Below are 23,992 nucleotides of genomic sequence, written 5' to 3'. Positions count from 1 at the left end.
TGAACATTCACATTTTAATGCACAGATTCCCAACCCTGACCCTGGAATACCCTCTGTCCTGAACATTCATATTTTAATGCACAGATTCCCAACCCTGACCCTGGAATACCCTCTGTCCTGAACATTCATATTTTAATGCACAGATTCCCAACCCTGACCCTGGAATACCCTCTGTCCTGAACATTCATATTTTAATGCACAGATTCCCAACCCTGACCCTGGAATACCCTCTGTCCTGAACATTCATATTTTAATGCACAGATTCCCAAACCTGACCCTGGAGTTTCCTCTGTCCTGAACATTCACATTTTAATGCACAGATTCCCAACCCTGACCCTGGAGTACCCTCTGTCCTGAACATTCATATTTTAATGCACAGATTCCCAAACCTGACCCTGGAGTACCCTCTGTCCTGAACATTCATATTTTAATGCACAGATTCCCAAACCTGACCCTGGAATACCCTCTGTCCTGAACATTCACATTTTAATGCACAGATTCCCAAACCTGACCCTGGAGTACCCTCTGTCCTGAACATTCATATTTTAATGCACAGGTGCCGGAACCTGACCCTGGAGTACCCTCTGTCCTGAACATTCACATTTTAATGCACAGGTGCCGGAACCTGACCCTGGAGTTCCCTCTGTCCTGAACATTCATATTTTAATGCACAGATTCCCAACCCTGACCCTGGAGTTCCCTCTGTCCTGAACATTAGACTATAGCGTTTTCCTGCTCTAACACACCCATTTTCACTCAGAAAGCACTTTTAATTAAAATAAGCTCAGTAAGGTGTGGATATTCAGTGTGATGTAAACGACAGGAGAAATAAACCCAGTCGGTTCGCGAGTAAGAAAGGTCACGTGACTAGAAGCGGCTCGCGAAGAGCGCTTTCCGAACTGTTCGTTTGTTTCGATACAAATGTAGCGGCAGAAAGTTCGGCTCGCTTTGAGCGAGACTCATCAAACGGTTGCAATCTGAACCCCTTTCCGACTGCTCAGTCTCACCGCGAGTCAGAGAGAAGCAGCGAGAAGAAGAAGAAGAAGAAGAAAGGAGCGGAAGAACGCGTCTTACCGTCTGAGTCCTTGGAAGGACGATGGCCAGGACATCCTGGATTTCTTGAGACCGGGGCGACCTCCGGTGTCCACGGCGTATGTGCGATCCATCGTCCTCGGACAGAGGTATTTCTCGTTGTCCGAGAAGCCGCGCTGTCTCACCCGGTGGCTCTTCCGCGCTCCGTGGCACTGCTGGGACTGGAGCTGGAGCTGGACATGAACCTGAGGTTGATGCTGAAGAACCACTTGGTCCTGTTGTTTCCACAGATGTTTGGGAGCTTGAATATTTTTCCCGCTGCTGGGAGCGAGGCATGGAGCCGTCACCCCACCACCGGCATCCATATTCACACTCTTTATATACCGTATATATATATATATAAAACACACAACTTATCCGACGTTCCTAAAGTAACTTACAGCTCTTAGTTCCACATACTTAGACTCCAAATGTCCATTTATGATCAAAAACTTAAATTAAGCCCCTGTTTCATAGGTTATTCTTAACATACAAAAATAATATCTATTCTTTTGCTTCAAAGTCATATTTTAATCCTATTTACTGCCTACAGAAATACGAATTTATATTTATATATTTTAAAGGTTTTTGAAGTCCATATTTACAATCACTCCGCGTTTCCGGTTTGTCTTAATAGTGAATCTGAGTTACTCGGAGCGCGCGCTTGTCTATAAACCTTCCCGTGCGTACCAGTTGCCACGCCCACTCCAACAAAACCCCGCCCATTTGCACCTCCTTTCCCAAGCAAAGAACTCGGGTTCCGCCCACTAGGTGAGCTTCAGCTACCACACGCCATTGTCTCAAAGAACTATTGTGAATTCATTTTTTTCTTTATTTTTTATTCTGGTAAAGCAAAAAAAAAAAGATGCCAGTGAGAGAGAGAGAGAGAGAGAGAGAGAGAGAGAGAGTTCATTCTGGTGTATATGGAAGCCCGTTTCCACCACCATAATAATGAGAAGGTTTCTCATAATTATGACTTTTTAACATCTCATAATAATGAAATAACTTTCTCATAATTATGGCTTTCTGTCTCATTATTATTAGATCCTGTCTCATAATTGTGACTTACTATCTAATAATACTCTCATAATAAGATAAAAAGTCATAATTAGGAGACATGCATTCTCATTATTATGACGTGGCTTTCCATACATCCATCCATTATCTGGAGCCCCTTATCCTGTCCTACAGGGTCGCAGGCAAGCTGGAGCCTATCCCAGCTGACTACGTGCGAGAGGCGGGATACACCCTGGATAAGTCGCCAGGTTATCGCAGGGCTGACACAGAGGCAAACAACCATTCAAACTCACATTCACGCCTACGGTCAATTTAGAGCCACCAATTAGCCTAATCTGCATGTCTTTGGACTGTGGAGGAAACCGGAGCACCCGGAGGAAACCCACACAGACACGGGGAGAACATGCAAACTCCACACATAAAGGCCTTCGCTGGCCGCTGGGCTCGAACCCAGGACCTTCTTGCTGTGAGGCAACAGTGCTAACCACTACACCACCGTGCCGCATGACATGATATGACCCTCTTTTTTTTTCTTCAAGTGGTGGAAACAGGCTTCTGTAGGTTTAATTGGTTGTGAGGTAAGACAAGGTTGTTAGGTTACAGTCAAGTCAACTTTATTATAATATGTCTTCAGGATACAGAGTAGACAAAAACAGGGCAATTCTTGTGTTTGAGTAACATGCTCCTCCAATTAACAGATAACATACAACACAATAACATGAAAAGACAGTTGCCTGTACTGTATGTGAAGGAGAGACTGGACAAATTTCAGACTGGTGCAGATTATGTAGTATGGATACATTGTAGTGCACACATGCAAACTCCTCACCTTTCGGCGAAATTCGCCGTTTTGGTCCCAAAATAGGTCACTTGTGTGAATCGTGTAGATCCGAAGAGTTGTTTTTTTTTGGGGGGGGGGGGGTAGGCAGGCTACAACGCTATTGTTGCCAAACATTTCACTTACAAGGTTACAGCCAATCAAGATAAACAGTTACTAACACGCTTCTTTTCCATTGGAGTTCCGATCAGCTGGTGCACAACCCACTGCTGGTTGCCAGTCCTCGCTTACGAATATTCCACAGATTCAGACCGCAAAGTCACCTTTTTATAGAGAGATCTGGCAACCTCATCTCGCGACTGAATCTGAATACCAATGGAACAGTTTCCAGCGCGCTCGGGGGTGAATAACCATGGGCGGATCTACCGGGGTGGCATATGCCACTCTAAAAGAAAGCCTTGCCACCCCTGCTGCTACCCCAGTTCATCGGCGTCGCCAGGGGTATTTTACTGGGGCACGTGCCCCAGTATAGATCTGTAGTGCCCCAGTAAAAAAAAATCCAGTGACGAAACGCTCTGAATTTTAAACTTGGGAATAGCTGCAATTTAATTAATTCATAACGTGGGGTAGGCTAACCGATGCGCGAAGAAGACCATCTACAATGCTTTTACATTGGTAGTTTTGGCTGGCCTCGCGCACACTAAGCAATGTGAAAAAAGTGTGCGCGTGACATGAGTAACATCTTGGTTGCTATGGGGACCGCAGACTCCAGCAGCTCTCAGATGCAATGAAATTCAGAGCAGGGGAAACCATCTCTCCGTGTTTTTCAACTGTTTACAGGTTAGTAGACAGTAATTCCACTGTCATTTTTGTAACACACACACACACACACACACAGTGGTGCTTTTAGAGGCTTTTGGATTGTGTTTGGAGATGTTCAATGCTGAAAATGCGTGTGCTTACAAAGATATGTTTGGTGATTTAAAAGGTATCAAGTGTGAATACTGTTGGCCATTAAGTACTCTTGGTTGAGTTTAAAAACTCGGCGGTGTTGTATTGTATGTTAATATGTTCTTTTACAATATTACCAACAGTATAAGTATTACATTGCTATTATCACAAATGTTGCAAATATTCATACTGTTATTATTAAATGATTGACCTGGATTCAGTGTCCTCGTAATCATTTTGAGTTTTACAGCTCTAGTGACTAGTTTTAAGCAGGCCGTTTCTAAATATAAATATCAATATATATTACATAAAATATATATATTACATAAAATGTAATATATATTATATAAAAAATATAAATATAAATATAGTGCAAAATTTTTAGCTCGCGCGCTCGCATACATTTCCTGTGCCCCTTTTGTGCCCCAGTATGGTCTTGGGTCTAGTGACGCCCCTGCCCCAGTTGGCAGCGACGAATTCAAAGAAAAATTACGGCCAATTTGACATTTACGTGCGCGAATTTCCAATGTCCGACTGTGGCGAATGCAGCACGAGATAACGCCAGAGATTGGTTGTTTTGGAAAATTGAGAGGCGCGAAGCGAGGGAGCCAGGAGTCGCGAGGAAAGGAGACACGGGAGGAAAGGGGTAAAAGCTGATTAACTATCTATCAAAAAATGAAATTATAATGAATGAACAGTGCTAGCATAGTTGCGATGCTGATTTTGAGAGGATAAAAATCAGGTTGGAGAAGGTTATTTAGCTAACTATACATGTAAGGCAAAAAAAAAAAAAAGTGTGTTTCCGGTAACCCGACCGATCGAGAATTTCCGCGTCGAAATTGCCGACCGTAAAGTTTTTATTACAAATTTCCCTCGATATTTTAGTGTAAGTGGCGTTAGTTTGTCATAATTTTTTGTTTCAACGCATTCAAGTTGTGAAAGAAACGATAAAAAGTAAAATGTTTTGCCACTTCTATCAGCCCTCCTGGCTGTAATGCAAATTGCTTCCTCTTCAGTATACAAGTGCACTTCCATGGCAGGGAAAAACACTACATTTTGCCGCCTATGTAGTCCCCTATTTATACAAATAGGAGTCATTCAGGATTCAGCCATGTTTTTGCTCCGTGTTTTTGCTCGACCCAAGTTCTACAGTAGGCGAGGCGAGGCCGGCTGCTTTTAATGGAAGTAGCCTAGCCTAGGACGTTAAACCATATTTTCACGTTATTTCTTGATAAGGTGTTTTCACATTATCACATGAAAATATCATGAAATTACGTGATAATTTCGTATCATGAAATTACGTGATGTTATTACATGATAAATATATTGTAAAAACGTGATAACTCTGTTAACAATATCTTTTCACGTAATTACTTGAGTCTAAGCCAATTTTTTTTTTTTTTGAGTGTGGCAGCAATACGCTTCCGCAGATCATAACTCGAACTCTTGCGATATTTTTTTTATTCGTTTAAAGATTTAAAACACATTTTATTATGATGTGTGGTATAAAGGATTCTGTGCCAAAATACTATTTTGTAAGATGTTTACTTGTGTTAATTTTTTCGAACAAAATAAAACAAATTAAGAAAAAAAATTTCCGACCTACCGACCTTATTTTAGTATTTCATGTTACCTGAAACACACTTTTTTTTTTTTTGGCCTAATGTTAGCTAGGTCTGACATTAGTTTTGTGTAAAGTCGGCCACAAAAGTTAATATTGATTCACCGTCTGTCAAGGAAAACATTGCTATTGGCTGAAGCTTATGATTCAAATATTGAGGATCTTAAACATGAGTTACATCAGACGAGGAGAGTACCAGACAGAACAAAGGGGGAACAGGAGAGTCCTACCACTCTCATGGAGTTCACTCAGTTTTTGGACCCATACTAAGATGATGATGTTTTTTTTTGAGTTGTTCAGGTTGTGTAAAATAGCGGTTGTCTTGCCTGTGAGCAGTGCATCCTGTGAACGAAGTTTTTCATCTCTCAGGCTCATAAAGACTTATTTGCGGTCGACTATGACAGAAAAGAGACTATCAAGTTTGGCTGTACTCAGCATTGAATCAAAGCGCACAAAAGCATTAGATCTTGATAAATTTGTGAAGCGTTTTGCTGAGCAACATGGAAATCGCCGCATTCAGCTGTTGTAGGCATGACAAGTTCATGTTCTGCTCACTGGTGAGCCTTTACAAAGCGTGAGGAAAAAAAACTATAAAATGTGACACTGGTGTAAATGGTTTAAATCATGCTGAACTTGAAGCAGTGTTATTGTTGTTTTTTAGTGTCTGTTCTTTTGCATATACAGTATAAAACTGTCCAGAAACGGTATAGACCTCATCTGAGAATGTGTGTTCTTCGTGAACAATAAAGGCATGAGATTAAGTTTATCTGTATGAGTTTGTAAATGGCAGTCTGTGCCCTTTTGTAGTGTGTACATACTATTTGTCGTCAAACTGTGATTAAATTCAGTATATATACACATGTCTGTAATACGTTGCCACCCCTCAAAAATTCCTGCCCCCCTCTTGCCACCCCATAAATATTTTTCTAGATCCGCCCCTGATTTCACATAGGTGATGTCTTTAAGAAAATTGACAGACAGGGATTGGCCAGGTGTGTCCTCTGGGGTAGGTCTGTTAGATAGCACAGGCAGTAATATATACCTTTTTGTAAATAGCCCACTGTGTTGTACACAGGGGTGAAAATTAACTTCACAAAATATCAAACTTTACCGGCCACTGACAAATAAATGGTACAATTTACCGGCCACTCAACAGTAACTTATTAAGACATGTTTATGGAAAGTTATTTTGTACTGTATTAAATTCAAGATGTCACTGGTTGCAATTTTTTTTGTAACGTAGACTACAAAATGTACTTTTGCGCGCGTGCCGTGTCCCCGTGCATCCTTCTCACCTTTTTCACCCCTGACCAGTTTGCATGCCTGGTAGTGATAAAGTACATGGATGATTTTAAGTGCAGGTTGATACAGTGCAGTGAGGTACTGACAGCTCTAGAGTCCATGGTACGATCCTCAGTTCAGCTGTCTGTCTGGAGCTGAATGTTCTCCCATGAGCATAAATGTTTTCCCTGCGGTGTGCATGGGTTTCCTTGCACCTCTTCAAAAACATGTACTGTAGGTGTGAATGTGTGTAACCAGTGTTCCTGGATCCACCATGAGCCTGACCAGGATAAAGTAGTTTAAGATCAAATTATTCATTCATTTTCAAGTTCATGGCAGAGACAGTGTTTATCCAGGGAACAGTGGACGTGAGGCAAGATTATAACCCAAGATGGGACATACAATTCACAAGTTAATACATGGTGGGAATTTAGCATAGCCAATCCACCTACCAGGTTGCGTTTGGGAGGTATGAGTCCATACGGGCAGTAATCCAAACTCACGATCGAACCGGAGACTCCGGAGCAGTGAGGCAGCACTTTGCGCTGCTCCATCAAGCGACAGAAGGATGAATAAATGAAGTGCAGCCATAAACTATTGCCACTGCTGCTATGCTTATTGGGTAAAGCTACATTTAAGATCATTAGGGTACAGCCATAAATTATTGTCAGTGTACAAATTATTTGGTATCTACTCTAGGTTGTGATGTCAGTTCATTTAATGGTGCAATCCATCAAGTTAAAGTTTTCTCTCAATGCAGGTGACAGGCGCTGATGTGCTCCTGTAGGTGTAAAATCCAAACCATGATCAGACAGAAAGTGCTGAAGCACAAAATTTTCCTTGCCCTGACCATGAGATTGCATTTGGTGATAAATCTGTTTCCTCGATTCTTATCAGATTTTCAGTCAGATATCGTTATCTTTTATTTTCTCTGTTCAAGCATAGCATGAAACCTAACAACTGTGAGGCTGACTTTCTAACATCTGCACCCACTAGGAAGGCTAATCCAATATGTGTTTGCAATAAAATTGAGCAAGCTGAACATTTATATTATATTTCCATATTAAAAACCCTCCCCTAACCCTATTTTATGTTTTTTTTTACCCTTATGAAAGTCCACAGAGATCATATTCTCATGCACTGATTAATAAAAGAATGGAGTTTGTTGCTTCTTTAAATCAAATTTGGAGATTAAAGTCATGACCACAGAAGTGTGGTGGTGTGAAAAGGCAAATTTCCACCCTTTAATGGACAATTAAGTTTCAGTAAATCTTGAATCTTAATCGGAGCAACATTACAACCATAGGCTTCTGATGCATCAATGTCCTTACACCACTATTAGGGTGCCACTCAAAAATGAAGTTTCTAATTTTCATTGTCCCACCCCCTAAATGTGTTCATAATGTGAAAAGAAAAAATGTGACAAAGTGTGGATGTATTATAATAATATTTACTGGTAGCTCAACAGTTCCAAAGTTATACAATATGTGTAATTTTCCGAAAAATTCTGATAGAATCATCTCATCTCATTATCTCTAGCCACTTTATCCTTCTACAGGGTCGCAGGCAAGCTGGAGCCTATCCCAGCTGACTACAGGCGAAAGGCAGGGTACACCCTGGACAAGTCGCCAGGTCATCACAGGGCTGACACATAGACACAGACAACCATTCACACCTACAGTCAATTTGGAGTCACCAGTTAACCTAACCTGCATGTCTTTGGGGGAAACTGGAGCACCTGGAGGAAACCCTCGCCGGCCACGGGGTTCGAACCCAGGACCTTCTTGCTGTGAGGCGACAGCGCTAACCACTACACCACCGTGCCACCCTGATAGAATCATATAATGTTAAATTTAACATAAAAAACTAGAATACTGCAGAAATCATGAAAATCAAACAGTTACTAGCAGTTACTTCAAAAGTCAACAAATGATTTTTGAACACAAACAGATTAACACAAACAGTGACCAAAATGTCACAATGTAAATTAGTTGTCCGCAATTTAGTTGTCAACAGCAGCTGGAGTGAGTGCAGTCAAGGTGGATTTGTATCTGGACTGTTCATGAGGAATTTCTGTGCTATGTTAAAGGCTGTGAAAAGCTGCTTGGTGTGTTGTGATACAAAGTCAAACAACTGCTTCTGAGGTACTGTGGGGTTGAAGGCAATGCGTCGAGGATGATATGTTGTTTTCTTGTCAAGGGCTTTCACCATGGCTGACTTCACCTCAGCTGACACTGCAGAGTCAAAGAATGCTAAACCGACCAGGATTTCACTTAAGTACCACAAGTGTCCAGAGAATGATTTTATTGCAGCTTTAACAACAGCTTCATGTAGCTCTCCAGCTCACGCACCAGCTGCAAATCATTCTGCGGAGCAGATGATGCACATGCGCATGTGAACCAGGCTTTTAGGTAGACCTTTATCACAAACGTGTTGAATAAGAGTGTTAATACACGCATGCAACAGCTACTGAATAGTTACTCTATGAAAACATTTCAGCCCATTGAGCTACCAAAAAATATGCATATATTTGTATAAAACTTGGAGTAATTACTATGCTTCATAAAAGGAACAAAATGAGAGGGTGGGACCTGGAAAACATTGAAAAAAATTTTTGGCCATTAGACTTAGTGGCACCCTAACCACTATACCACACAACCAACCCCACCCTGTATGTATAATGTCCTATTAAGTTTCACAATGGTTCCACATCTCAATCGCAAAACACCAATAGGTGCATGGACGTTTTGTGGAGTCCGTTTTCCAAAGTTGAATACAAGCTCATATATGATTTGCATATTAATGTACTATCCCATTATTAACTTTAAATACAAAGTAAATAGATTGCCTAGTGTGGTGATTTAGGTGAGGTTTTCCCCCTCCCCCCACTCAAAGGACAAATTAGTGGAACGATCTCAACTGCACATTTCCTCATCGCAGTTATCCACATATAGAAAATCTATCATTTATTCAGGATGGATTTCATCCATCCATCCATTATCTGTAGTCGCTTATCCTGTCCTACAGGGTCACAGGCAAGCTGGAGCCTATCCCAGCTGACTATGGGCAAGAGGTGGGGTACACCCTGGACAAGTCGCCAGGTTATCTCAGGGCTAACACATAGGTGTGCATGGTTGTCTGTGTCTATGGTCAATTTAGAGCCCCCAATTAGCCTAACCTACATGCCTTTGGACTGTGGGGGAAATCGGAGCACCCGGAGGAAACCCACGCAGACACCATGCAAACTCCACACAGAAAGGCCCTCGCTGGCCGCTGAGCTTGAACCCAGGACTTTCTTGCTGTGAGGCGACAGTGCTAACCCCTACACCACCATGCCGCCCCCAGTTGGATTTCAATGATCAAATAAAGGCTCATTGCAATCCTGCCTTGAGAGTATGTTGGAAATGAATGCACTCACATGCATCACTCCTCAATAAAGGTGCATTATTGTACCTAGTGAAATAATAAATCTGCATTTAATAAGTGCACATAAGCATGGATTGGAGATGCGTTATTTAGGCCAACATTTTAAAAGAAACATTCACCAAGAGTGACTTGCATATTAAGCTTTATATTTATACATATTTATATATAGGGGAAGTCATGGCCTAATGGTTAGAGAAGCAGCTTTGGGACTAAAAGGTTGCCAGTTCAATTCCCTGGAATTCCCAGGAATGGCTGAAGAGCCCTTGAGCAAGGCACCTAACCCCCAGGTTGCTCTGGGTATGTTGTCACTCTGGATAAGAGCATCTGCTAAACAATGTAATATATCTGTGTGAGGGAAATTTAATGGACGAACATTATTATTCTCTGTGTTTCAGTATGTTGAGCTCAAGTGACTTAATGGATGAACATTATTTTTCTCTGTGTTTCTGTATGTTGAGCTCAAGTGACTTAGTGAACTGAGAAAGATGTTTTTCCAATGTTGTAATCGCCTTTCTGTGGCCTTGGTGATAAGCAGGGTGCCTGAGTTCTCCATAACCACGCATCCGCCTGCACATACCAGAGAACGCCAGGTGCACGCTTTAACAAAGCTTCATAGAAAATCTTGAGCCAATCACGTGAAGATGCAAGCGGTAAGCCGAATGCCTTTAGAGTATAATAGATAACAGCCACTAAACCACAACTCAGAGTGCGCGTACTGTCGGCATCACTGAAGTGGTGTCTTCTACTCTTCTTCTCTTTCCTTTTCTATTTTATATATCTTTATATGATCTACTATAATAAATAACTGAAAAGACGACTGCTAAGCGTTCTGAAGTGTTTATTAGAAATTTCCATTACATCTGAAATGGCATCTGAGATTTATTTTGTAGTGAAATTGGCTTATAATGAGTTTTAAAAAATCTTTTAAACTTTCATTGACATATCGATCTATTTTCACTTTGCATCATCATTACATAAAGAATGCGATGCAGCAGTGCTTTAGTACTCCAGTCTGTCTAGCTATCTCACTCCTCATCTATACACTTTTCAAACATGTCAGCATCCCAAACTTCAACTTTCATGCTAATACTACTATCAACACCATCACACTCATCACCTCAAAGCAGTGGTTGAACTGTTACTATTAGAGCTGGGACTTCAGCTCAGCCAAAACTTAGCCAGACACCAAAAAAGCAACAGGGCAAAGGATTTTGCAAGGGATTAGCGGCAGGCTGCCAGGTCGCTCCGTTGTGTGTAGTTGTCAATGGTGATTTTAAAAGTAACTAAGTAAACTGCACAGGAAAATGAATACTTAAGTATAAGTGGAAAAATACTGTAGTGAGCGTGCAGCATGGAAGAAGCGTCTGGAGACAGAAATCTTAGTTTCTTGGTTGTTAGCCTGTGCTACTTGCTCTTGATAGCACTGGCTTGACCGCTTTATTAGTATTCGCTAGCACTACTAATGAACGACTCGCGCTTAAGCTTCGAGAAGGCCTCGGGCAATACATTTTTGGTCCCTCCCACTATAAATCAAAATCTGATTGGTTAATTCATCTGTCACTTCCTACATAAACATACACTGCCATGGCCTTCTGTCCCGGCAATGAAGTCCTAACCAGTGAGTGAGCCGGCTCGAAACTCTTCTCAGCCTCGAGACAAAAAAATAATAAAATCTCATTGGATAACTCGATTTTAATGTTTTCAGGACAGTAACCCTTTCATTTCTGAAGCAAATTTGATAGAAAATGAGACCAAATTAGAATTAGAAGAAACTAATTAAATTCTAATGAAATTATGGAAGAATGAAAGAAATTAAAGAATGAAAGAAATGAAATATAACATTTGAAGTGCTGATATCTTTGGGCCTTCTCTGAAGGCCTTGACGGTTCTCCTCTGCCTCAAAGATCACTAATGCCGCTTTTCCACTACAAACGCGGCTGAGTTGGGCTGAGCCGTGCCGTGCTGAGTTGGGCTGAGCGGGGCTGTTGGAGTTGCATTTCGACTACAACCGCGCTGAACCGTGCTGGCTGGAAGTGGGTGGACACATTGGGTGGAGTTAGCGAAAGTGGGTGGACGTCAGGTGATGTCGTTAAGCAGCGCAAACAGTGACATCAGTGACCTTTTAAGCAGTAGTCTCATGACCCGAATAGTAAACAATAAACATGGAGGACATGGAGTCGTTAGTGTTGCTGGTCTTGGTGCTGTGGCTTGTTGTCACCGACAACGCCAACAGATACTGGCAAGAGCGTATAGATGAGGCGAGGCGCATAAGGCTTCAGAAATTCTCGTAATTCGTAATTCTTCTTCTTCCGGGTTTACAGATCCCAACATGCTCGCGGGGCGTGTGTGGGCATGTGAGGACACTCCTCCTCACCAATCAGTGTACAGGGGAGTGTCTGCTCACGCCCCCAGCCTCACTCGGCTCGGTTTGGCTCGCTTCAGCCCCACTCCAAAACGGTGCGAGTTTTAGGGGCTAAGCAGGGCTGAAGCGAGCTGAGTCGTGCTGGTTTTTGGTAGTCGAAACGCGAGCCGTGTCGGGCTGAAGTGAGCTGAAGCGAGCTGAAGTGAGCTGAAAAAGGGTAGTGGAAAAGGGCCATAACTAGCCAAGAGGAGTGTCCGCTATAACTCGGTGTAACTGCATATACCGTAGCTTCATTGCAATCTGCAACTTTGAGTCTACAGTTTGTTGTCTCCAATACAATGCTGGATTTCTCATTAATATGACTTTGTATGTTGCTGGAAAATGGTGAGTGAGAAAAGAAGCTGTTGTTCTTTTGTTATAGGCACTAACAGCAAAACCTGGTTGTTCTGATGTCTCTTGGAAATGATAAAATACAGTACTAACTGACAAATTAGGACCAAAATTACTAAACACATCACAAATACTTTAAATATAAACACGTTTGTTGTGTTTCAAGGTTTGGATATTCTTTAATGAATAAATATTTTACCTATGCCGCTGATGTGTAGTTCTGTTTTTGGGAGGTTTATTTAGCATTCAGTATATCTCCTATTAAACAATGTTCATACTGAATTTTCCCAGGTTAAAACACTGCGCTGCATGTGCTAAAATAAGCAGATGGAAAAGCAAATCTCCCTGGTGTATTTCAGACCATATGCAGAAGAGGCGAACTGCTGTTGCACATAGCTTAGCATCTGATTGACAGCCCTCAGTCTCCAGATGGAGCACATGTCACTTATCTCACTTATTTGACACGAAAACCAACAATAGCAAATTGTTGTTTTGACAGGAATCCCTCTTCCTTCCAACCTTCACAGCTCATTTGACAGTGGACACTTTTATTTGAGCTAACACCATGGACTGTTGAAATTCAACTTTGCAGAGGTGCTACGGTATTCACGGTATCATGACAAATTACAAATACAGAACTCGTTATTAATGGTGTAATCACGATTCTGAGCTAAGCACTGCTCATTTCTGAGATTAATTTGACACGGCAAGTCCGAATGCAAGCGCAAGTTCAAAGCTGATGTTTCGTGCAACCAGATGAAGAAACATTCATTCAGCAAATAAACAATTCAAACATTCTAATTTTCCTCACGAAGAGGCAAAAAAAAAAATAATAATACATGCTTGGTGACTCATTTCAAATAATAAACTTATCTTTCAAAGCTTTCAAGCATAAATCTGTTATAAGAGCTAAGCAACAGTTCATCCATGGTTAGATATCAGATGAAGGCATCCTAGAGAACATCCTCGAAGGTACCATACTACAGCAAAGTAGATGAATGTTAAACAAATAAAATAATGCTACAGCTCAAACAAATATGCAATTGTAGCCCTCAATAGTTGGAAGGTACGAGTCACTAGGGTAGCAGGAAATCATTTACATCACTCAAAATTAGTTCCTACACAAAACTCCACACTATTTACAGGAAGAAGAAAGAAGAAATCTTTATTTGTCACATGCACACTTCAAGCACAGTGAAATTCATCCTCTGCATTTAACCCATCGGAAGCAGTGAACACACACGCACACACACCCAGAGCAGTGGGCTGCCACACCAGAGCGCCCAGGGAGCAGGTACCTTGCTCAAGGGCACCTTAGCCCAAGGCCACCCCATGTCAACCTAACCTGCATGTCTTTGGATTGTGGGGGAAACCGGAGCGCCCGGAGGAAACCCACGCAGACACGGGGAGAACATGCAAACTCCACACAGAAAGGCTCTCGCCGGCCGCTGGGTTCGAACCCAGAACCTTCTTGCTGTGAGGCAACCATGCTAACCACTACACCGCCGTACTGTAATGCACACATTTAATCAAATAAATCAGTACTGGCAATTATTATACATACAGGACACTTTTTCGATGGAATAAAAACGTGTTCTATTCCCTTCTAGCGGGTTCCATTCATTTGATTTGATAGCATGCAATGTTGTCAGCATATCGCTTATCCTACGTGTATTACATCACTCTACCCAATGGAGAATGAGTGTTGAATACGGTTTATGATGGTGCACGGTTGTCAAGACAACATGACATCACATGTCGGAGATGTAAATCTTCCACGCTAGCAAGCGACTGTGACAATTTGTAAACAAACATGGCCGCCAGGTTTGCTTCATTAAATACGGAAGATTTTGAGAGAATTTTGAAAGAGAAAGACGTGTTGAACACCCGAAAAGCATGTGTATGTATAATAATATTGGCTGGCGCTTTTTTGCGGTATATCAGATATATTCCATTCTTCGACTCGTTCAATATCATGCTAGCTGAATGGAATATATCTGATATACCACTTAAGTCCAGCCAATATTATTTAATTTTTTTTTATATAAAACTGCTTTTTATGGCGTGTAAAGGATGGCAAAGGAACCTACGAGTTAAGAGAATCCAATGCTAGCATCAATCCCTGGGACAACTTTAATCAGTGGAGTAAATTTCTGCACTAATATGGTTCCATAAACTGAAACAACCATCCCAGATATTGCTCTGGTTCTTCAAATGCACCTGTCAGAAACTGTAACCTGAACAAAGGGCTGGTGAATAAAGGTTTGTCTGTATACCTGCTGTTCTCTGCAGAGGTGATGGCGATGAGCGGTGGAGCTCTCACGGGGAGGCTGGTGGGTCGCGGCTGTGTCGTCTCTGTCTCTGGCCTTCTCTCGCAGTAGTACTGCTCAGCCTGGCGGAAAGCCAGCGGCGGCAGCTGCACACTGCGACACGAGAGCCTTCGGACTGTGAAGGACTCCATGCAGGTGAGCGGACATCCGTCAGGAGACAAGGAGGAGTCCGACACCTGAGCAAGAAAGAGTCTGAGTCAGACTGGGAAATGTTCAAGTTTTTATAGTGTTGAGATTTTGATTTTGGTTTCTGGACACTTTTGTTTGTTTCAATATTTGTTTGAAAGACATGACCAGGGTTTCATCCTCATTCTAGTAAGCACTGACTGACTCTGGGTTGGTTTAAAAGAGCACATGATAAGATATTAGTGGCTCGTTTTCAATTCTAAACCACTATATAAACCATAGACAACAGAAATCATATGGTTACATGTTTAATTTTTGAATAAAGCAACTGAAATGAGAATTAAGAATGAAATTACAATACTCTCAATGCAAACTGACCCATAGTTCGCCACAACAGCCCTGATATCCCTCATCTATTCATAATTCAATGCCAAATGTACTGATATACAGTACACGAGGACAGAATGTAAATAAAATGACTTCATGATAAAATAATAAGGTTAATTTGTAGGTGAGAAGGTCATAATTATGACATAATGCCATAATTCCATACTTTGGGCAGGATAAAAGCAACATACAGTTAGTTCCATATATATTTGGACACTGACACAAATTTTGTTTTTTTTACCTGTTTACTGAAACATATTCAAGTTATAGTTATATAATGGACATGGACATAAAGTCCAGACTTTCAGCTTTCATTTGAGGGTATCCACATTAAAATTGGATGAAGGGTTTAGGAGTTTCAGCTCCTTAACATGTGCCACCCTGTTTTTAAAGGGACCAAAAGTAATTGGACAATTGGCTCAAAGGCTATTTCATGGGCAGGTGTGGGCAATTCCTTCATTATGTCATTCACAATTAAGCAGATAAAAAGCCTGGAGTTGATTTGAGGTGTGGTGCTTGCATTTGGAAGATTTTGCTGTGAAGAAAACATGCGGTCAAAGGAGCTCTCCATGCAGGTGAAACAAGCCATCCTTAAGCTGTGAAAACAGAAAAAACCCATCTGAGAAATTGCTACAATATTAGGAGTGGCAAAATCTACAGTTTGGTACATCCTGAGAAAGAAAGAAAGCACCGGTGAACTCATCAATGCACAAAGACCTGGACGCCCACAGAAGACAACAGTAGTGGATGATCGCAGAATAATTTCCATGGTGAAGAGAAACCCCTTCACAACAGCCAACCAAGTGAACAACACTCTCCAGGAGGTAGGTCTATCAATATCCAAATCTACCATAAACAGAAGACTGCATGAAAGTAAATACAGAGGGTTCACTGCATGGTGCAAGCCACTCATAAGCCTCAAGAATAAAAAGGCTAGATTGGACTTTGCTAAAAAACATCTAAAAAAGCCAGCACAGTTCTGGAAGAACATTCTTTGGACAGATGAAACCAAGATCAACCTCTACCAGAATGATGGCAAGAAAAAAGTATGGCAAAGGCGTGGTACAGCTCATGATCCAAAGCATACCACATCATCTGTAAAACATGGCGGAGGCAGTGTGATGGCTTGGGCATGCATGGCTGCCAGTGGCACTGGGTCACTAGTGTTTATTGATGATGTGACACAGGACAGAAGCAGCCAGATGAATTCTGAGGTATTCAGAGACATACTGTGTGCTCAAATCCAGCCAAATGCAGCCAAACTGATTGGTCGGTGTTTCATAATACAGATGGACAATGACCCAGAACATAAAGCCAAAGCAACCCAGGAGTTTATTAAAGCAAAGAAGTGGAATATTCTTGAATAGCCAAGTCAGTCACCTGATCTCAACCCAATTGAGCATGCATTTCACTTGTTAAAGACTAAACTTCAGACAGAAAGGCCCACAAACAAACAGCAACTGAAAATTGCTGCAGTAAAGGCCTGGCAGGGCATTAAAAAGGAGGAAACACAGCGTCTGGTGATGTCCATGAGTTCAAGACTTTAGGCAGTCATTGCCAACAAAGGGTTTTCAACCAAGTATTAGAAATTAACATTTTATTTACAATTATTTAATTTGTCCAATTACTTTTGAACCCCTGAAATGAAGGGATTGTGTTTAAAAAATGCTTTAGGTCCTCACATCTTTATGCAGTCATTTTGTTCAACCCACTGAATTAAAGCTGAAAGTCTGAACTTCAACTGCATCTGAATTGTTTTGTTCAAAATTAATTGTGGTAATGTACAGAACCAAAATTAGAAAAATGTTGTCTCTGTCCAAATATTTATGGACCTAACTGTATAAAACTGAGAGTATAAATTAAGTTTTATTTCAATAAACGTAACATAGATAAAGCAAATTATGAATTAATTAACAAAATGAATTACACTGACAGTACAGCCTCAGGAAAGTAGTACCTTCTCCTGCTGTTCATAATAGAACTGATAATATGGATGGATAACCTGGACATAAGCTACATCAGACTAAAAGTTATTCCACGAAATCGAGCCGTACATGAGCCGATAGCTGACGAGGCGTGTCGTGCCAAGTTGGCTATAAGCCATGTACAACAAGATTGTGGATAGAATAAAATGCTTATTCCATTCATTCACTGGATTTTGAGAAACAGAGCATTTTTACCTCGCCTGCTACAGAGTAAGCGGGGCGATGTATTGTTTTCGGTCGGGTTTCTTTGTTTTTTTGTTAACAATATTACGGGAAAACGGCTGGATCAAGCTTCATGAAACTTTCAGGATAGATGGGCATTGGTCTCAAATAGAACCTCCAACATTTTGAGGGTCATCTGTTCAAGGTCACCAAAAAGGTCAAAATCGTTTTTCTTGTGGCTACTGCCTCATATACAGGCACTAGCCACTGTCATCATGCTGTAAGAATGTAAGCGTGTAACAATCATGTGCTGCGCATGCGCATACACGTGTTCCGATTAAACTGGCCGGTGAGTGTATACAATTCAGTTCACGATTCGAAATAAATGGACTAGACTAAAGAAATCGCTTTCAGACATGTTTATGCTTATTACAGAGGGAAAGTGTGTTCCACTGAGCTCTAGCGCCGGGCCATTTCTGGGAAATAAGAGTTTGGGTCATGGCGACAGTGTGTGTATGTCAGCCTCGGTTCGGAGGTTTCAGTTTCGAAAACTGTAAGAGGTAAAAGTAGAATAATATAAAATACAGACACTTGGTATATTTTACTTCTGTGATTTTTAAATTGTTCATTTTTGGATTACGCTTCATTTTTGCAACTACTGCCTCATAGAGTAAATATATACAGTATATGTGATATTTACTGTATAGACATGGGATCAGAAAACAATTGTATTTATAAGCAGCAGTCACATGTACCCATAGGGTACCTATTTTTTTCATGATATCTTCCTTGATATTCATCATAAGTGCTACCGGGCGAGGTTTATTTTGCTTGGCAACACTTGTTATTTTTATTTTTTGCAAATTCGATAAATAAAATCTTTACACAAAACGTCCGACAAAATCATTTCTGCTTAGAATGTAAACAAACCGGTGAAATGACAGTTGCAATTTGTGAAAAATGCTATAATAATAATAATTATTATAAAATAAAAAAAGATACGTTCTTACCATCAAATACTTTTATTGTATATTTTGTTGCTTTTTTGTATTTCTGGGTGTTTTTCTTCTTATTATTATTTAGGGATTTTTTTTGGCCATTGGCAAACTAACTTAAAGATGCATTACTGCCACCAACTGGGCTGGAGTGTGGAACAGGCGCTATTGGGGGGAAAAAACTATATTCTTTTACCTATTTCTGTTTCTTTTAAATACTTGATCACAAATGTGGGGGTTTTGTTTTTGAGTAGAGTTTTTATTTCGCCCTCGGTTGGTTCAGCAACAAGCTTCGCCATTTTGTTTTTCTCTATTCATGGTATATGAGCTGATAGCCTAGTAGTAGAGTAGCCAATCAGAGCGCGCGATTGCTCATATCCAGTGAATGTGGATAGACTATTAGGGAATGTACACATCTCAGTGTATCATTTCTCGATAACTGGACCTCTGCTCTGTATTAACCAGTGTTAGTTACCAGCCCTAAAAACTGTCTGTACATCTTCCAAGCCATATATGGTTCTGTATTTTATATGGGTTTTTTTTAATTCTGAAAAATCATAAACATTTCCTCTTTATGGTTGAATAAAAGAAGATGGTTTGCAGACCCGGATAAGCCACAGATCAGACACTCATGATCAGGGGATCTCTTATATCCTGGGAAGAGATTTTGTTGCATCAGTGCAGGAATATAAGTCTTTTTGTGTTTCTCTCTCTCTCTCTCTCTCTCTCTCTCTCTTTCTTTAATTTGTTGTGTCAATCATTCATTCATTCAGATCAGTAACAGCTGTGCATGGTTAATCATTTAAATAGCTTAAGTCACAAACAGCAGCGCATGAGGGAATAGCATTAATACAGAATTTCCATCTTAATTTATCCCCCACCCATCTTTTTCCACTTCTCTCACTCACATTTTATCTCTCACTCTCTTCCTAATACCAGGCACAACCAGCCAGAAGCTTCTGTGTTACACATACATCCAGCATATTACTTCTTAGGACCACAAGCGTGACAATCATCGGGAAAAAGGTACATTTTCTGAAATTCCCTTTCATTCCTGTCATGATTGTCAACTGTGCCTCCTGTTGACTCCGACCTCTTTCCATCCCAGTGGACTCACACCTGTATTGATCAGCAATACGTATGTACTTTCTCAGAATAGGCCCAAGGCATGTGGAAATGCTCACTGAGCTTCCTCTACATGCTTCATCCAATCATCCAATAGCTAGTTTATCATGCGGTCACTGAAAACATGATGGCGTTATACTTAGGGTTACCATTAGCTGTTATTTTTTTTTAAACTGTTACATGTGTAATAGATAAGGTATATTACTTATATTACCTTATAACTGAATTACATAAGGTTCTGTCCACAGCTTTCAAGCGAGCTTTCTCAGCCGAGCGTGCCTTTCAATTTGTTTCCGTCATGAATGCATGGTTTTGTTGAGCTTATTCACCTGAGGTGTTTTTCGACTCATCACGTAAAAGTCACCATCTTATTCAAAATTAATGACTTTTTGACTTGGATTAAATCATGCTGGGAGGAAAACAGTATACTATCTATGAACAGAAAACTCGAAACTATATTCAGTCATCTGGCCTGACCTTAAACAGCCACATGTTCCTCCCATAAAAACAAACAAGCTCTATTTGTCATGTCTTGTATTCTTGGCACGATTAAAAAAAAAAAAACAGCTTTTGGGATTTGTGGCCTAAATCATCCTGACACAATCTATTTGCTCTAACTCTATAAGAATTTATTCAACCATGACAAGAAGCAGCTAGATAATGGAACACGTGAGAAGTCATCAAGGCTTTTGCCAAGTCCAACAGTGATGGTTTTTGTTGGACTATATGCAGTGTTTACAAGCATTCATCTCTCTCGCATTTCATGAAGTTTAAGATGATGTTCCAATGCAGGTTTGTTGAAAGTTGTGCAGTATCATTACTACTTTAGCAGACTTGCTAACCTTTATGCATTTTAAGTAGGACTACACGGCTATTAGCCTGGGAAATCCCATGCTGCTTTGCACAATCGTTCCGATCTGAAAAGACAGCATGGAAACTATGGTCTAAAGGCTCGCCTGAGTTAGGGAGCCAATCAGAGAGTGGGGAGGGGTGGAAAGACGGTGACGCGTACTACTCGACAAACGGAAGCTTGTAGTTTATTTGGGACTGTTTACGGATCACATTTAACATGGCGGCGAGCGATACGAACCAAACTTTCGATCAAGCTTTAGACACTGTTCTGAATTAGTCTGGTTAACACCAGACCATATCACAAGTGAAATAAGTTCGGTGCCATTGTTTTCCTATTTTTGTTTTGCCTTCTCTTTCTCTTTCCTTCTCTTCTTCGCCTCTTCGTCGCTCTAACTACGTCACCGGGTACAACTGCCATGATTGGCTATGGGCTACGTATACGCCAAATGATAGACATTCGCAACGTCCAATAAACGGCCGTTGACAATCGTAAACCACACCTCCCCTACGAGAAATTCAATAGGCGGATTCCAGACCATATTTCACTTGTGATATGGTCTGGTGTTAACCAGACTACACGGCTATGAGTTCTCATTCAAAAATACGGCACTGTCACCTCACAGCAAGAAGGTTCTGGGTTCAAGCCCAACAGCTGACAAGGGCCTTTCTGTGTAGAGTTTGCATGTTCTCCCCGTGTCTGCGTGGGTTTCCTCCGGGTGCTCCGGTTTCCCCCACAGTCCAAAGACATGCAGGTTAGGCTAATTGGTGGCTCTAAAGTGACCGTAGGTGTGAATGGTTGGTTGTGTCAGCCCTGTGAGAATTGTGGATAGGCTCCAGCTTGCCCGTGACCCTGTACAGGATAAGCGGTTATGGATAATGGATGGATGGATAAAAACAGCAGATGAGCCAATCAGCATATGAACTTCACAGGCTGTCATCTCAATATCACTATGCTCAGAGTCTCGTTTTCAGACAGAAATGTAGACTGAATGTAAAAGCATGATTCTTATTGGCTAGTCCTGTTTCTTTCCAACTGGTCTCATTTGAAGTCTGGAGTGGTTAAATATCGAATTGTAAAGATGACACTGTGCAAGACATATTCTTTGACATTAAATAACTTTTAACCGCATTGAAATTTTTTAAATTTAAAATTGGAAATAAACAGATTTTAGAATTTTGAAATATTTAAAACAAAATGTTCAGTATCTTGAATATTTAATATTCAAGATTCTGAACTATTTTTATGTCCCTATTTAAATGTAGGCAAATTTGTGATAGTGATCATATTAACTCCTTTTTGCAAAAGGTCAGATTGTCCTTAATCTCTTCTATTGAAGCATGTGTTCAGACGATACATGAATTTGATTTAAAATACAATACTGTACTAATACAGTTTTGCACAAATCTCTGGAGACCAAGCCAGCTTGAATGCCTATTGTCATTAAAAATAATAGCATTTTCACTTCTGACACAACATAATATTGTGTAGGTCCCCCTAGTGCCACCAAAACAGCTCAGACCCATCGAGGCATGGACGCCATAAGATCTCTGAAGGTGTGGTATCTGGCACCAAGACATTAACAGCAGATCTTTTAAGTCCTGTAAGTTGTAAAGCAAAGTCTCCTTGGATTGGACTTGTTCAGAACGGACGCTCGATCGGATTGAGATCTGGGGAATTTGGAGGCTGAGTCAACACTTTGAACTCCTTGCCATGTTCCACAAATCATTCCTTGACAATTTTTGCAGTGTGGTAGCACACATGATCCTGCTGAAAGAAACCAGCAGCTCCATCCCCAGAAAACTGCATTGTACTGTGTTTTCTGGCACCTTTCTATCATAGCCAGCATGAATTTGTGCTACAGTACAGTAGCTTTTCTGTGGGATCAGACCAGACAGGCTAACCTTCACTCCCCCCGCACATCAGTGAGCCTTGGGTGCCTATGACCCTGTTGCTGGTTCACCAGTTGTCCTTCTTTGCACCAATTTTGGTAGGTACTATCCATTGCATACCAGGAACACCCCACAAGATGTGCCATTTTGGAGATGCTCAGACCCAGTCATCTAGCCATCACACTTTGGCCCTCGTCAAAGTTGCTCAGATTGTAACGCTTCCCCTTTTTTTCCTGCTTCCAATACATCAACTTCAAGAACTAACTGTTCACTTGCTGCCTAATATATCCCACCCCTCTACAGGTGCCATTATAATGGGATAAATCAGAATCTTAAATCCAAATCTTAAATCCCATCCCCTTAGCTATGCCCCTTGATTTTACCAAAAATCTTATGTTGAAAATAGATAATAGCAGTACCTTTTTTTTTTGCCAAAAGAGGAAACACACTCAGCAATTTGACGAAAAATATATGTCTGTAGGAATGAAATGACAAACCTAACACTAATGATAATTAGTAATTAAAATGATTAAAACTCGGCGGCACGGTGGTGTAGTGGTTAGCGCTGTCGCCTCACAGCAAGAAGGTCCGGGTTCGAGCCCCGTGGCCGGCGAGGGCCTTTCTGTGCGGAGTTTGCATGTTCTCCCCGTGTCCACGTGGGTTTCCTACGGGTGCTCCGGTTTCCCCCACAGTCCAAAGACATGCAGGTTAGGTTAACTGGTGACTCTAAATTGACCGTAGGTGTGAATGTGAGTGTGAATGGTTGTCTGTGTCTATGTGTCAGCCCTGTGATGACCTGGCGACTTGTCCAGGGTGTACCCCGCCTTTCGCCCGTAGTCAGCTGGGATAGGCTCCAGCTTGCCTGTGACCCTGCAGAAGGATAAAGCGGCTAGAGATGATGAGATGAGATGATTAAAACTCTTTTTGCTCTCCTCCACTGGTCCGTGCAAGCGGCCAAGCGTGTGGCCGTGGAATCTGAAGTGTGTTTTTACATGGTTTTATAGTCGCCATCAGGCAGCCATGGCCTCAAGGTTAGAAAAGCCAAAAGGGCTTGGGACCAAAAGGTTGCTGGTTTGATTCCCTGGACCAGGAGGAAAATGTAGGGAGAGTGAATGAACAGTCCTTTCCCCTTCCTCTACATCCATAGCTAAAGTGCCCTTGAATGAGGCACGTAACCCCCAATTGCTCCCTAAGTGCTGTAGCACAGCTGCTCACTGCTCTGAGTATGTATATATGTTCACTG

General features: G+C 41.2%; 1 protein-coding gene across 2 annotated transcripts in view; it reads right to left on the bottom strand.

Moving 5' to 3' along the window:
• Positions 1–23,992, bottom strand: part of pde4d (phosphodiesterase 4D, cAMP-specific) — a 464,086-nt gene that overhangs the window by 417,159 nt on the left and 22,935 nt on the right. Inside the window, exon 2 of one of the 2 annotated variants that reach the window (XM_060932306.1) lies at positions 15,174–15,403. In XM_060932306.1, the coding sequence (XP_060788289.1) occupies positions 15,174–15,403 (230 nt within the window). Of the gene's footprint in view, positions 1–1,074; positions 1,398–15,173; positions 15,404–23,992 lie in introns of those variants that run through there. The other variant, XM_060932305.1, reaches the window with a different exon arrangement.

Source organism: Neoarius graeffei, chromosome 10 (assembly GCF_027579695.1).
Source record: "Neoarius graeffei isolate fNeoGra1 chromosome 10, fNeoGra1.pri, whole genome shotgun sequence".
NCBI lineage: Eukaryota > Metazoa > Chordata > Actinopteri > Siluriformes > Ariidae > Neoarius > Neoarius graeffei.
The sequence above is the reverse complement of the archived record's forward strand: the minus strand, read 5'-3'. Positions and strand labels throughout refer to the sequence as shown.